Source organism: Gracilinanus agilis, chromosome 2 (assembly GCF_016433145.1).
Source record: "Gracilinanus agilis isolate LMUSP501 chromosome 2, AgileGrace, whole genome shotgun sequence".
Classification (NCBI taxonomy): domain Eukaryota; kingdom Metazoa; phylum Chordata; class Mammalia; order Didelphimorphia; family Didelphidae; genus Gracilinanus; species Gracilinanus agilis.
The window spans coordinates 224,710,883-224,726,219 of record NC_058131.1 but is presented as its reverse complement, the minus strand read 5'-3'; the positions used below and the strand labels follow the sequence as shown (position 1 = coordinate 224,726,219).

At 36.7% G+C, this 15,337-nt stretch overlaps 1 protein-coding gene across 2 annotated transcripts in view; it reads left to right on the top strand.

Annotated features, from left to right (window-relative positions):
- Positions 1-12,818, top strand: part of BIRC6 (baculoviral IAP repeat containing 6) — a 325,846-nt gene extending 313,028 nt beyond the window's left edge. For both annotated transcript variants that reach the window (XM_044663691.1, XM_044663690.1), the window contains exons 73-74: positions 9,108-9,242; positions 12,128-12,818. In XM_044663691.1, the coding sequence (XP_044519626.1) occupies positions 9,108-9,242; positions 12,128-12,307 (315 nt within the window). In that variant the 3' untranslated portion in view covers positions 12,308-12,818. The remainder of the gene's footprint in view (positions 1-9,107; positions 9,243-12,127) is intronic.
- The last annotated feature ends 2,519 nt before the right edge of the window (positions 12,819-15,337 follow it).

The window sequence follows — 15,337 nt, the reverse complement described above, 5'->3', positions numbered from 1 at the left end:
GATCACTCTTATTGCAAATATTAATGATATGGAAATGGGTTTTGAACAATGATGCATGTAAAACCTAGTGGAATTACTTGTCACATCTGGGAGGGGGGAAGAATGAATGGAGGGAAAGAAAAGGAATCATGTAACCATGGAAAAATATTCTAAATTAATCAATAAAAAATATTAAAAATAATATTCTTTATCTTTTGTTCTTCCAAATTGATTGTTATTTTTTTTCCTAAGGAAATAAAACAATTTTTTGGTAATTTAATTGGAATGACATCAAATAGATTAGGTAGGGAGGATTGACATTTTAAATATTTCTCCAATTATTTAGATCTAACTTTATTTTTATAAAAAGTGTTTTATAAAATGTTTGTGTTGTACCTGAGTTTGCTTTGACAGGTATTTTCCAAAATATCTCTTCTTAGAGGGTTTTATCACTATTATATAAAAATATTAATGATTTTTGTGGGTTTGTTTTATGCCTTGCCACTTTGCTAAAATTTATGATAGTTGCAACTAACTTTTTAATTGACTCTCTAGGATTTTCCCCATATACCATCCCGTTGTCAACAAACAGTTTTATTACCTCTTGGCCCATTCTGATTCCTTCTATTTCTTTTTTCTTATTGCTATTTCTAGCATTTCTTCTTTTTATAACCCTTATCTTCTGTCTTAAAAATCAGTAAAATATTGATTCCAAAGCTTAAGGACCATAAGGGCTAGGCAGTGGGATTTAAGTAACTTGCCCAGATCACACAACAAGTAAGTGTCTGAGGCTAGATTTGAACCCAAAGACCTCCCATCTCTAAGCCTGGTGCTCTATCCATTGAGCCACCTAGCTGTCCCTATTGCTAGCATTTCTAATACCATGTTAAATAACGTTGGTGATCATTTCTCATTCCTCAACTAATTGGGAAGCTTTCTATTCTCTCCCCATTATAAATATACTTACTGATGATTTTAGGTAGATACTTTATATCAGTGGTTCCCAAACTTTTTTGGCCTACTGCCCCCTTTCCAGAAAAAAATATTATTTAGCCCCCTGGAAATTAATTTTTTTTTAAATTTTAATAGCAATTAATAGAAAAGATAAGCCATCACTGCTCTCCTGGATTGCTGTAGCGCCCACTTTGGGAATCACTGCTTTATATCATTTTAGGGAAAAAATCTATTCCTATGTTTTTAATAGGAATGTGTTGTATTTTGTCAAAGGCTTTTTCTGTACCTATTTATATAATCAAATAGTTTATTACTTTTGTTATTGATATCAGTCAGGTTAATAGTCTTCCTTATATTAAACTGTCTGTGCATTCCTGATATAAATATGATTTGATCAAATGTAGCCTCCTAGCTAGTGTTTTATTTAGGATTTTTGCATCCATATTCATTAATGAGATTGGTGTACAGTTTTCTTTCTCTGTTTTTGCTCTATCAGTTATCAGCCCCATATTTGCTTCATTAAAGGAGTTTGATAAAATTCCTTCTTTACCTATTATTCAGATAATTTGTTTAATATTGGAATTGGTTAATCCTTAAGTGTTTGGTAGAAATTCACTTGTAATTTCATCTAATCCTTGTGCTTTTTTTCTTAGTTCATTTATGACTTGTTCAATTTCTTTTTCTAAAATAGGTTTATTAGGATAGTGGCCTAGCACACATCTTAAACTGTACTGTAAAGCAGTGATCATCAAAACAATATGGTAGGGGCAGCTGGGTAGCTCAGTGGAGTGAGAGTCAGGCCTAGAGACAAGATGTCCTAGGTTCAAACCCGGCCTCAGCCACTTCCCAGCTGTGTGACCCTGGGCAAGTCACTTGACCCCCATTGCCCACCCTTACCAATCTTCCACCTATGAGACAATACACCGAAGTTCAAGGGTTTAAAAAAAACAAAAAACATTATGGTACACCGACTAAGATATAGAAGGGTGGATTAGTGGAATAGACTTGGGGTAAATGACCTCAGCAAGCTAATGTTTGATAAACCCAAAGCCCAGCTTTTGGGATGAGAACCCACTATTTGACAAAAAACAGGTCAGAAAATCGGGAAAACAGTATAGGAAAAATTAGGTCTACATCAACATCTCATACCCTATATCCAAGATAAATTCAAAATGGGTAAATGATTTAAATATAAAGAGGAAAATTATAATTAAAATTTGGTGAACATAGAATAGCGTATCTGTCAGATCTGTGGGAAAGGAAAGAATTTAACACCAAGCCAGAGATAGAGAACATTACAAGATATAAAATGAATAATTTTGATTATATTAAATTAAAAAGGGGTTTTACAAACCAAACCAATGCAACCAAAATTAGAAGAGAAGCAACAAACTGAGGGGAATTTTTTATAACAAATATTTCTGACAAAGATCTAATTTCTCAGATTTATAAGGAACTAAGTCAAATGTACAAAAAATCAAGCCGTTCCCCAGTTGACAAATGGTCAAGGGATATGAATAGGTAGTTTTCAGATGAAGAAATAAAAACTATCAATAATCATATGGAAAGGTATTCTAAATCCCTCCTCATTATAGAAATGCAAATCAAAACAACTCTTGAATTACCACCTCACACCTAGAAGATTGGCCAATATAACAGAATAATAAATATTGGAGGAGATGTGGCAAAATTAGAACACTAATACACTGCTGGTGGAGTTGTGAATTGATCCAACCATTCTGGAAGGCAATTTAGAATTATGCCCAAAGAGCTTTAAAAGAAAGCATGCCCTTTGATCTAGCAATGCCACTGCTAGGTTTGTACAAAAATATTCATAGACTCACTCTTTGTGGTGGCAAAAAATTGGAAAATGAGGGGGTATCCCTCGATTGGGGAATGGCTGAACAATTTGGGTTATGTAATGGTGATGGAATACTATTGTGCAGTAAGGAACAATAAACTGCTTAATTTCTGTAAAAACTGGAAAGTCTTCTGTGAACTGATGCATGGAGTGAAATGAGCAGAACCAGAAGATTGCACACAGAAACTGAAACATTGTGGTATGATCAAATGTAATCAACTTTGCTACAAATAGCAGCGAAGTCTTGCTATTAGCATGACAATCTTGAGGGACTTAGGAGAAAAGAACACTATACAGAACTGTGGGAATAGAAATGCAGAAGAAAAACATGATTTATCATTTGTTCATGAGAAGATATGATTTGGGGTTTTGGTTTTAAAAGATTTCTTTTTTACAAAAGTGCTAACACATGTATAACCCAGCCAATTTGCTTGTCAGCTCCAGGTTGGGGGAGGGAAGAGAGCAGGGTGACAATGGAAATATATTTTAAAATAATTTTTTTTTTAAACCCTTACCTTCTGTCTTGGAGTCAATACTGTGTATTGGCTCCAAGGCAGGTGAGTGGTAAGGGTAGGCAATGGGGGTCAAGTGACTTGCCCAGGGTCACACGGCTGGGAAGTGTCTGAGGCCAGATTTGAACCTAGGACCTCCCGTCTCTAGGCCTGGTTCTCAATCCACTGAGCTACCCAGCTGCCCCCTAAAATAAATTTTTTTGCAAAATAAAATAGGTATATTTAGTTACTCTGTTTCTTGCTCTGATAGTTATCTAGTTTATTTTTAAAAATATTCTCTTTCTCTTTCATGGTTAAATTTATTTTCTTGTAATTCAGCAAAATAACTCCAAATGCTTTAAATTCATCTTCGTTGATAGTAGATTCACCTTTTTCATCTTTAATGCTAATGATTGAATCTTCTCTTTTTTTTATTAAATGAATCTTGATTAACCAATGTTTTGTCATTTTTTTCCATAAAACTCCTAGATTTATTTATTAATTCAATGATTTTCTTATATTCTGTTCAATTAAGCTTACCTTTACTTTTTAGAATTTCTAATTAGGTGTTTAATTAGGGATTTTAGTTTTGTTCTTTTTCTAGTGTTTTTAATTGCATTCCCAATTCATTTGTGTTTTTCTAGTTTTTTAATATAAGCATTTAGAGATAAATTTTTCTTCCAATTACTGCATTGCTGTATCATAAGTTTTGGCATGTTGTCTCATTCTTTAATGAAATTATTTTTCAACAATTTGTTATTTAATCTACTCATTCTTTAACATTAAGTTATTTAATCTCATTCATTTTTTCTGTTTCCATGATCCCTTATTATATGCAACTAAAAGTGCATTTAATAGTTCTGCTTTTCTACATTTAATTACATTTCTATATTTTCTATATATCTACTTAATTAACATTAACAATAATATTTTTGTGTCCGAATGTATTGTCAGCTTTTGTAAAGGTGCCATGTGCCGTTGATATTCTTTTCTGACCATATTTAGCTCTCTTTAGATATCTATCATATTTAACTAATAGATGATTTTATTCATCTTCTTGCCATATTTTTTTGTTAGATTTTATCTAGTTCTTCGAGGGAAGATTAAAGTCCTCAACTATTATTGTTTTGTTATCAATTTCCTCTCTAATTCATTTAGCTTTTCTTTTTAAAATGGGTGTTAAAACATTTGGTGTATATAAGTTGAATATTAATAATGCTTTGTTACTTATGGTGCCTTTTAACATAATATAGTTTCCCTGTTTATCTCTTTTGATCATATCTATTTTGGCTTTTAACTTTTGTCAGAGATCATGGGATTACTACCCCTTCTTTCTTTGTATCAACTAAGGCATAGTATATTTTACTTTAGTCCTTTATTTTTACTCTTATGTGTGTCTCTCATTTTTATGTGTTTATAAACCACATCTTGTCAAGTTGGTTTTTGCTATCCATTCTTATTTGTTGTCATAAATTACTGGTTGTAAATTTCGCTCCATTCTGTTTTTCCTCACTGATTGTTCTCTTTCTTTTGGCCATAGCCCTCCTCAGATGTCCAGTTTCTTATATCCACTACCTTTCCAATTCATCTCCCTTCTTTGAGATCTTCCCTTTTTCTCTCCTTTTGCTCTCCTAGTTCAAATTGGTTCCCCTTTCGAAGTTTCCCACCTTTGTCCATCCCCACTTCCCTTTTAGTTCTGCTTTTATCCACTCTTCCCAAAAGTCCCTTCCTTATCCCCTCAACCTTGCTCTCACCTTCCCTACTCTACCCTCCATTTCTTTTTTAATTAATTAAATTAATAAATTAATTTAGAATATTTTTCCATGGTTACATGATTCATGTTCTCTTCCTTCTCCCCTCCTGGAGCCAACGAGTACTCTCTACTGAGGTTATGCATGTATCATTGTTCAAAACCTATTTCCATATTATTATTTGCAGTAGAGTGATCATTTAAAGTCAAAATCCCCAGTCATATACCCATTGAACCATGTGATCAAACATATGTTTTTCTTCTGAGTTCTTTCTCTGGATGTGGAGTGCGTTCTTTCCATAAGTTCCTCTGGGTTCTCCTGAGTCATTGCATTGCTGCTAGTAGAAAACTCTATTTACATTTGATTGTACCACAGTGTATCAGTCTCTGTGTACAATGTTCTGGTTCTGCTTTTTCACTTTGCATCAATTCCTGGAGGTCTTTCCAATTCACATGGAATTCCTCCAGTTCATCATTCCTTTCAGCATAGTATTCCATCACCATCAGATACCACAATTTGTTCAGCCATTCCCCAATCAATGGATATTCCCTCCTTTTCCAATTTTTTACTACTACAAAGAGCATGGCTATAAACATTTTTGTGCACATGTTTTTGGCTGTTATCTCTTTGGGGTACAAACCCAGCAGTGCCTACCCTCCATTTCTTGTTATGTATCCACTCCCTTTTCTTATCCCCATGGCTTCCTTTCTTTTACTCTACTCTTCCTTCTCTTAATGCCTCAGCCATATTATAGTGTAGTCTTACTCTCTCCCTTATCATATCCCTTTTCCATTGTTTCTCTGTATGTTCAGAAGATTTTTACCCTTCTACTTTTTTTTTCTTTTAAACTCTTAACTTCTGTGTATTGGCTCATAAGTAGAAGAGTGGTAAGGGTGGGCAGTGGGGGTCAAGTGACTTGCCCAGTGTCACACAGCTGGGAAGTATCTGAGGCCGGATTTGAACCTAGGACCTCCCGTCTCTAGGCCTGTACCCTTCTACTTCTGATGAGAGTAGGCTTCTAGTAGGATTCCAGCCCTCCACTCCCTCCTCTCCTCCTCTGTAGCAGTTCTTCTACTTATTCCTCTTTTTAATGAGATCCATTTTACAACTTCCTAGTCTATTTTATTACTTTGGTTCATTCCATTGTATTCACCTTGACTTCAACCCCTTTATCTATATATGCTCTTTCAAAGTACTCTGGTAGAACTATTGAACTAATAAATAAGACTAGCAGCTGGTTCTGTAGGGAAAAAAATAGATAGTATTGATTAATTTGATCAAAGTACCCAGGTAATGATGTCATTCTTTTTTTTTTTTTAAGCCTTTATCTTCTACCTTAGAACCAATACTACAGATTGATTCTAAGGAGGAAGAGTAGTAAGGGCTGGGCAGTTGAAGTTAAGTGACTTGCCCAGGGTCACACAGCTAGGAAGCGTAGATCAGATTTTTTACTGACTTTCGGGTTTTTCTCTAAGAATAGTTGAAACTCCTTCAGTTTGTTAAATGTCCATTTTTTTTTTTTACTTTGTATAATTATGCTCAACTGATAATGTTTTTCTTGGTTGTGAAACCAGTCCCTTGCTCATGCTTGTTAAGAAGGGGGGTAGCAGATAGTTGAGGTGTGTTCTGGTAAACCCCTGGGTGAATTGTTATGGGCCAGAGCTATTCACACACCACCTCTCCTTACTAGGGAGACACTTGGGGTTGCTCCACGAGTGGAGTTCCCAAATATGGATAAATTAGGGATGAGAAGTTAGAGGGAGATGTTGTCTATTGAATGAGACCCAAGGGAACCCCAACAGTTGCTCATAGCTGGGGTAAATTAACTCAAGCCTCCCATCTCCCCTATTGTTGAAAGCAGTTCAAAATGGAGAGCTGTTCACCTTCCACCCACAACCCACAAGGATTCTGTTCTCCCTCCCAAATCAGCTGCTGTCCAGATCTGACTTAATCTCTCAACAAGGGTTTATTCAGGAATGAAGTAATTCAGAGTGGTAAAGGAAAGGATATCAGGGAAAGGAGTAGAGTAAGGTGATTTCCTAACTCCTATTATCAGTCCTTCCCAGGGTAGGGTAGAAACAGATATTTCTTCAGTGTCCTCCAATGTCCAGTTTATCTGACCCAAACCCCAGTAAAACTCCTGTCCTTAAAAGTATCACTAACTAAAGAGGGAATGTAGAAAGCAAGGTTGGTTAGCCCTCAAGGCCCGGTTCCCCCAGAAGTCCAGGCCCCCTGGCCCACATTGAAGAAATGGTTGTTCAAGTTCTCCACTGGGTAAAGAAATAGCTGTAGGTCAAATAGCTGGTTTGGTTTTCACAAAAGTCTCAAGGAAACTCTCTGGATTAGCTTGAAAGGTCTGCAGCCCCAAATTTCACTCTTCTCTCCTTGGCTGTGCCCCAAGCTTGAGAGAGGTCCATTGGTTCTCCCAGAATTCCTGTCCCCAGACCAACCGTCATTCTCTCTCTGGGTCAGCTTCTATGTTCCATTTGTCAGCTACAACTATAGGCTTGCTTAAACTTTTGCAACATCTTGTTGGTCCGTTACACCCTTCATTCTTTTAATGTCACAGCTTCTAAGTCTTGCATTATCACAGTACTCAAATCATTTTTTTTCTTGTTGCTTATAGTATTTTCTCCTTAAACTGGGTACTATGAAACTTTGCAATGATGTTCCTGTGCAGTCTTATCTTTGGATCTTTTTGAGATGGTGATCAATTTCTATTTTACCCTCCGCTTCTAGAATTTCTGGGCAGTTTTCCTTTGTGATTTCTTGGGATATGGTTCTAAATTCTTTATTTTACGTTTCTGGGAATTCAACAATTCTTCTATTGTCTCTCCTTCATCTATTTTCCAATCACTTGTTTTTTGTGGTGTACTGTTTCATATTCTCGCCTTTTATTTTTACTCTATTGAGTTTGCTTTATTTTTCTTGTTGTCTTAGGAAGTCATTAGCTTCTCCTTATCCAGTTCTAGTTAATAAATAATTCCTTTCCATGAGTAGATTTTGTATTTCCCTCCAATTGAGTGACCTTTTTTTTATGATTTTCTTGCATTGATCTTATTTTTCCTCAATCTCATTTAAACTTGTTGCCATTTGTTTTATTTCTTTGCTGCTTTTGAAGTATTTTTACTTTACTATGCTCTGAGTTTGAAACAATATCTTCTTTGTCCCCATAATAGCTATCAGTAGTTGAGTTCTTTCTCCTTTGTTTTTTTGTTTGTTGGTTTTGTGTTTTTTGTTGTTTTTTTAGCAGCCAGGCCAATAAACTTAATTATTGGCTTTATGCTGGCGTCCTAAGATTCCTAGGGTACTGAGGAATAGTGCCCCAGGCTTCAGGATTTTTTGTGTGTGTTTGTAATTCCCTGGGCCCTGTTTTGTTATTTCAGTTTCTACAGTTCAAGGTCTTATGTAATTCCCATTCCCCTACTCAAACCCCAGTCCATGATTGACTTCAGGTCGAGCAGCCAGGGACTCCCCTCTTTTGGGAGTGATTACAGCCTTTGGGGACACCCCAGCAACTACTCTCACCTGTGTGCCTTCCTTCTTCTTTCCTCTTCTCTGTGATAGAGCAGGGGACTGGTCTGCGTTACCTGGCCCCCTAAAGGCTCTCATTGGTTAGCAGTGAGACCTCAGGGCCTGCCATCCTGTAGACCTTCAGTGTCCACTCCTTCCACCCCAGTGGTAGGTCTCTGGAGCCAAGGTCATAGCTAACAGAGTTGCTCCCAGGGCCTTGTGCCTGCCCCTACCTATTCCAGTGGTGGTATCCTCTGAAAGGCCAGCTCAGGGTTTTGCAGATAAGGTGAGCTTGCAGATCCTGTCTCCAGAGGCCGCTTTATTGACTCCAGGTTGTTTGTTCTGGCCCTGCCCTTGGGGGTAAGGCCAGGAAGTCTGAAACCTTCCTCCCTGGAGATCCCTAGCTGTTCCATATCACTTGTAACTCCTGTCAAATTTTTACCACTTTTAGCATTAATTCTGTGGAGTTATTTTTGATTGTGGGGAGTATTAGGAGGGCTAGGGAGCATCCCACAATCCCTCTTATAAATTTTCTTACGTTGCCTAATTTTCTTACAGGTTATACACAAACATTTTTACTTGAAAAGAGTTGAGATCATGGCTCAATGTGAGGAATGGATTGCAGACATACAACAGTACAGCAGTGACAAACGGGTAGGCAGGACCATGTCTCACCATGCAGCAGCTTTGAAGGTAAGTCAATGTGATGCTGTTTTAGTAGCATTAGCAAAATTTAGTCATTGTTACATCATTTTTTCATTTGTTTCTAACTTTTTCTGACACCTTTTGGGGCTTTCTTGGCAGAGATGGCTGGAGTGGTTTGCTCTTTTTTCAGCTCATTTTACAGATGTGGAAACTAAAGCAAATAGGATTAAGTGACTTTCCCAGAGTCACATAGCTATTAAGTGTCTGAGGCTGGATTTGAATTCAGGAAAGATGAGTGGAGGCCACTTAGCTGCCACATGAAACTATCCTTGATTCCAATAGGAAAAGGAAGCTAAAGTGGAAAGAAAAAATATTTAAAATTAAGTGGCCTATACTATTGGCTACCCTCTGCAGAAAAGGGACAGAAGTTTTGCCAATGAATTCTCTTCAAATGCAGTTTTTTCAAACTAGAGTCTTGAAAGTCTGTGAACAAAATTTCTTTTGAGTCAAAAAACAATCTCTTACATGATCAATAATTACTATGTTTTAGCACCTTCCATTCTACTTATAAATATTCTGAGGAGTCCTCTCTTCTTAAAAAAAAAGAAATTTCCTTTCACCTCTGATACTCACTTGAGCTTGTCACTCTTTTTCTCTTCTCATTTCTAAACTTTCGTTACCCAATTTCTAGAAGAGAAGTTTTTACAGCTGAAGTTTTTAAGACATATCTATTCTCTTCTTTACTTCCTGCAGCCTACATTATTTATAGACCAATGTGTTGCTTTGTCCCCACAATTTTACTGATAAATCATCACTCTGAAAAGTTAGCATTAATCTCCTTAATCACCAATCCTTGTCTTCCTCAAGTTTTCTTCAGAATATGATACTTATGACATAATACTTGAAATGTATTTCATCTTCCGTAACAATAATGTTTTTCTTGAACTCATCCTTTCTTTTTCTATTTTCCACTGCCTTCACCCTAGGCCAATTCCTCATCATTTCATACTTGGGCTATCATTATTCTAATCTCTTTGCTTCTGTCAATTTAACCGCTTTGTTATATTTAGAATGCCTCATAAAATAGTGACACATGCCTTGGAAGTTCTATACAAGAGTATTTAAGAATCAGCTAGTCCCTGCTGATAACAGCCAGGCACACATTACCAAAGATTACGTCCTAGTTTACTTTCCCAGTGGCTGACAAGCATCTCCTGTTTCCTGGGAGGGGAAGGAAAGAGGGAGAGTAGTTATCCTTCTTTTAAAAATTAGGAAACTAAAGCTCAAAATGCTTATTATCTCAATTACTCAGTATGGTATTAGTTATAAAATATAATGTTGTATATATATACATATATATGAAAAACATAACAAAATTAAACTTATTAAAAACATTGTTTTGCCTATGTCACTCTCCTGCCCCTCATTGAAGAAAAAGCAATAATGCTATATTCTGTTTTAGTCACAAGTCTGCTAGAAACAATTTACTTATTTCATCATTATTCTATATTCACGTTGTTTCCACCAGAGAAAGATGTCCATACTGGCATGGTTTCCACATGCCCTCAGACATACTACCTTAAATCTTCTTGGAATAGAAAGACATTTATAGAAATTTTGAATAAAGAATATTCCAAAACAATAATCACTACCTAGTTCATTTGCTGACACCCCACCCTGTGTTCTCTGGAGTAAAACAAGGGCCTTCCTTAGCTCTGATGATAAGGTAATGGTAGATTGCCCATAGATAGGTCCAAAGCCATGTGGCTTCTGGGGTTAGGGAAGACAGTGATCCATAAACTGAATAGTTTAACCACCCTTAATACATTTCCCTAAGAAATACTTCTAGTCCTCAACCTTATTTACCTTCAAACCAAGAAATGTGGAAGGTTGTTTGATTTTTTTTTAAGACCAGAGAAATATTTCTTAATATTCTCAACTTTACTAAAAAGAATATTTTAAATGTGCTTCCATACCCAAAATCTTCAGTGTTTACTCCATTTTAAACAAAACACCCAGACTCTTCAGCCTGATCCTAGACTATCCCTCTATTTCCAACTCCAAACAAACTGAATGAATTAGAAAACTTATTCCTTTGACCTCTGCTTGTCTTTCCTCTTTATAGTCTTATTCCAGCCATTATAACCCATAGTGCTCTTTTCTCTGAAATTCTGTAGTATTTATTGACTGTAACAGATGTCTATTAATGTATGCTAATTTGTTTTAACATGCTAATATGCGCTTGATACATCTTTATTCCTGATGCCTGCGTATAATCATGCATCTAATAACACACATAATAAATGTATGTTGATTTTGAAAATCAATTATAGGAAATCTTTAAGTGATGATGCCATGAAGAACCTGTTGCTTACGATATTTGTGGATAACCTCCCCTTTGGTCAAAAACTAGAATATGACCATAATCGGCCAATGAGGAACTGAAATCTCTTCAACCACTAAAATAGTACATTTCAGAACTCACTCATTTTATTCAAAAGATTTTCTTCTTGATTTAGTATTTATTCATCTCAAAAATGTATTATTCCTAACATTTGACCCTATGCATACTAATTGGATTTTCTTTATCAGCAGAATTTGTTTAGGCAGTCAGGTCTTACAGTGGATAGAGCCCCAATTTTGGAGTCAGCCTGGAATTCAAATTCATACTCAAAACACTGTATGGCCCTGGGCGATTCATTTAATTGTAACCTGCCTCAGTTTCCCTGCCTATAAAATGTAATAATAGACCTATCTCCTAGATTGTTGTGAGGATTAAATAAGATAATATTTGTAAATGAGAAAATATTTGTTTCACACAGCACCGTGCCTGGTGCTTAGTCCCTTCCCTTTTATATAAATGGCATTTTCTTCCCACTACACTTCCCAAATGACTTGCAATACTAAAAACTCTTTTTTGTCCCTCTGTTTAGCGCCACACTGCACAACTTCGAGAAGAGCTCCTAAAACTCCCCTGTCCAGATGGCTTGGACCCGGAGGCTGATGACTCCTCAGCAATGTGCAGTGCCGCAGCAGGCTCTGAGGAGGCTGCATTGCATGACCAGGTCACCCCCAGCAGCAGTAAAGAGCTCCACAGTGACTTCCAGTTATGAGCTTTTCTGACATGGGCTTAATAGACACAAAGGCTTTGAAGCACAAGCCAAATATGTCAATATTTGTATGTAAGAAGCTAATAATTATGTCATAGGTAATGGAACTGAAACTATACTATGCCCTTAAGGATATACAGTTTAATTCAAGATGATCTTTTATTTACCTGTACAAGAGTGTAAACTTTTTTGTGCTTTTATTTTTCAATTGTGAGAACCACTGATTGGTATGTTCAAAAAATTTGTGTATACAAGAAATGGATAAATCACTGCTATATAAGGGAAACTACCTTAGGAAAGAATGTTTACTGAATGTTTATTATTTTTTTTTACTTGTAGAGTGAGGGCAGTTGTAACAAAGAATATATATTGGTCATTCTTACAGCTACTATTTAAAGTCAACAACTTTTCACTGAATTTGATAGATTCTATGTTTGGCCATACCTTAATGCACACAAGTTTGATTTCCGAAGACCTATATACTTCAATAAAAGTTAAATGGACATGCTCCCTCTTTTATGATTTACTGGTACATTTTTTAAAATAATAAATCTGCCATGAACTACAATATAGCTGGAACCTTGCACTTGTATGGATGAATTTATTACATTCAACGTATTTAATTTTATGCTTACTAATTCTAAAAATGCAGAAAAATAAATGGACATGATTTTATCTCATGCCAGCATTTGGGCCTCTGGATTGCATCCATTCTTTGAGGTGAAATATGTAAAAAGTAATGATTGATTTCAAAATCCATCATAACTGACTCCTTCCAAAGGGCTAGGCTAAAGGGCAAAGGGCTCTTCTTAACTGGACTGTCTGGTTTTTACTAAAGTCACATGTATGTATTGAGAATATAGAGAGCAGAGAGGGTGTGCCCCTCTGGTGCTATTATAGTGTATTCTGTACCTAGAGTATAGATTCATTTTCATGCAAATGCTTAGAGCCAAATAAATAAAATATTAGGTGGATTAGTATATGTCTTGTTTCTAAAATTACATGCCACTCTATAAACTTTGGATTCTACAGAGGACTGAAGAAATGTATTTAGGGACGAAGGGGAGGAGGGACGCCTTATGGGAAATGCACACTTTTTTAGGCATGAAGATAAAGGGTTCCTGACCTGAGCTGCATTCTTATTACAATAAAGAAAAAGCCCTAAGATTAAGCTAATTTATAGATCATTAAAAATGTTTTATGCAAAAAGTTACAAACTACATGATCTGTGAGCCTGTGTTCAGATGCAACATTCTTAATGGGTCATCATTGCTTTGGGCGAACAAGGGGAGTATTCTCATGAAGCTAAATCTAGACCTTAGAGTTGGAGAAACAGATCTGTACATCTTCATGTGACATGCCTCCTGCATTAAAAATCTCCACGGATCACATATTCCCAGAAACAACAGTTGAAGTCAGTGTTTCTGCTGAAGTATTTTCAGGCCTGAAAGTGAATAATGAGGTAGGTCTAGAAGTCTATACATCATGCACAAAACTAAATCAACATAGTAACCGTGCTGCTATTACTTGTGACATAAAAGGGTCATTGAAGCCTGTAATTAGATGCTAGACAGAACCTCAGAGGGCACCTCAGCTTTTGTTGACTGGGAAACTGAAGTGTTGAGAAGATCTAGAAAGTGGAAAGGCTGGGATTTGAAGCCAGGTCTTCTGACTCCAATTTCTCTTTGTTGTTGTCGTTTTGGTGAGAGTGAGTGGGATGAGGGGTAGGTTCTCACTTTTCATTTCATCCCAGGCCTAATGTTCAACATAGCTATTATTGACGTAGATTATGTGGCATGGGATGTGGTTTTCTTATAGTCATGTAACCAAGATGTATTAGAGCAGTGATTCCCAAAGTGGGTGCCACTGCCCCGTGGTGGCTGCTGCAGTGATCCTGGGGAGCGGTGATGGCCACAGGTGCATTTATCTTTCCTCTTAATTGCTATTAAAATTTTTAAAAAATTAATTTCTAGGGGGCCAAGTAATGTTTTTTCTGGAAAGGGGGCAATAGGCCAAAAAAGTTTGGGAACCACTAGATTAGAGGAAAGATGTGAGCCCCAGGGCTTCCTGATTCCAAGATGGACTTTCCTCAACCACCCTCACACATCCCCCCTTCCCTACACACATGATGCCAGCTACTTAATATCATTATTGTGTAAAGTTATACAACAGAAATATAGAAAGTAATTTTAGAATGCAAATAGAAATTTTCATTCCAGATTCTATATGTTGTATATGATGATAAGGACACCTTTTCAGACTTTTTAAGGGTGATTTGATACTTGCTTGGTTTCTGACCCAAGGGAACAATTATGTCAGTTCAGAAACCAACATGGTCAGGGAAAAAAAGATGCTATGTTTTTGTTTAGGGGGAGGAGTGGGTAGATGGCACAGTAGATAGAATGGCAGTTGAGACAACCTGGGTTCAAATCTTATCTCTGACATATCCTAGCTGGGTGACCCTAGACAAATCACTTAACCCTAATCACCTAGCCCTTCCTTCTCTCCTGACTTAGAGTTGATACTAAAACAGAAGGTAAGGATTTTGGGGGTGGGGGTTGAGGGGTGGGGAACAACTTTGGAGAATTGGTAGAATTTACTTTCTCTAGAAATCATGGGTAATAATGGTCTTTTAGTCTTTAGAACAGGCATATTTCTATCTATAATGCAATTATATTCTTCCATTTTCATAGACTCTTCACACATTAGAACATGAGGACAAATTACAAATTCTAGTCCACCTTCCAAAAACAGGCTTGCTGACACAAGATTTGTTTCATTGGTTTTTTCAGAAGTTTGTTGCTGTTCAGTTATGTCTGACTCTTCATGACCTCATGAACCATACTGTCCATGAGGTTTTCTTGGTAAAAGATGCTGGAGTGGTTCACTGTGTTCTTCTCCAGTGGATTAAGGCAAACAGGTTAAGTGTTTGCCCAGGGTCACCCAACTAGTAAGTATCTGAGGATAGATTTGAACCCAGGTCTTCCCGATTCCAAGTCCAGGACTATCCATTGAGCCACCTTGCTGCCTCTT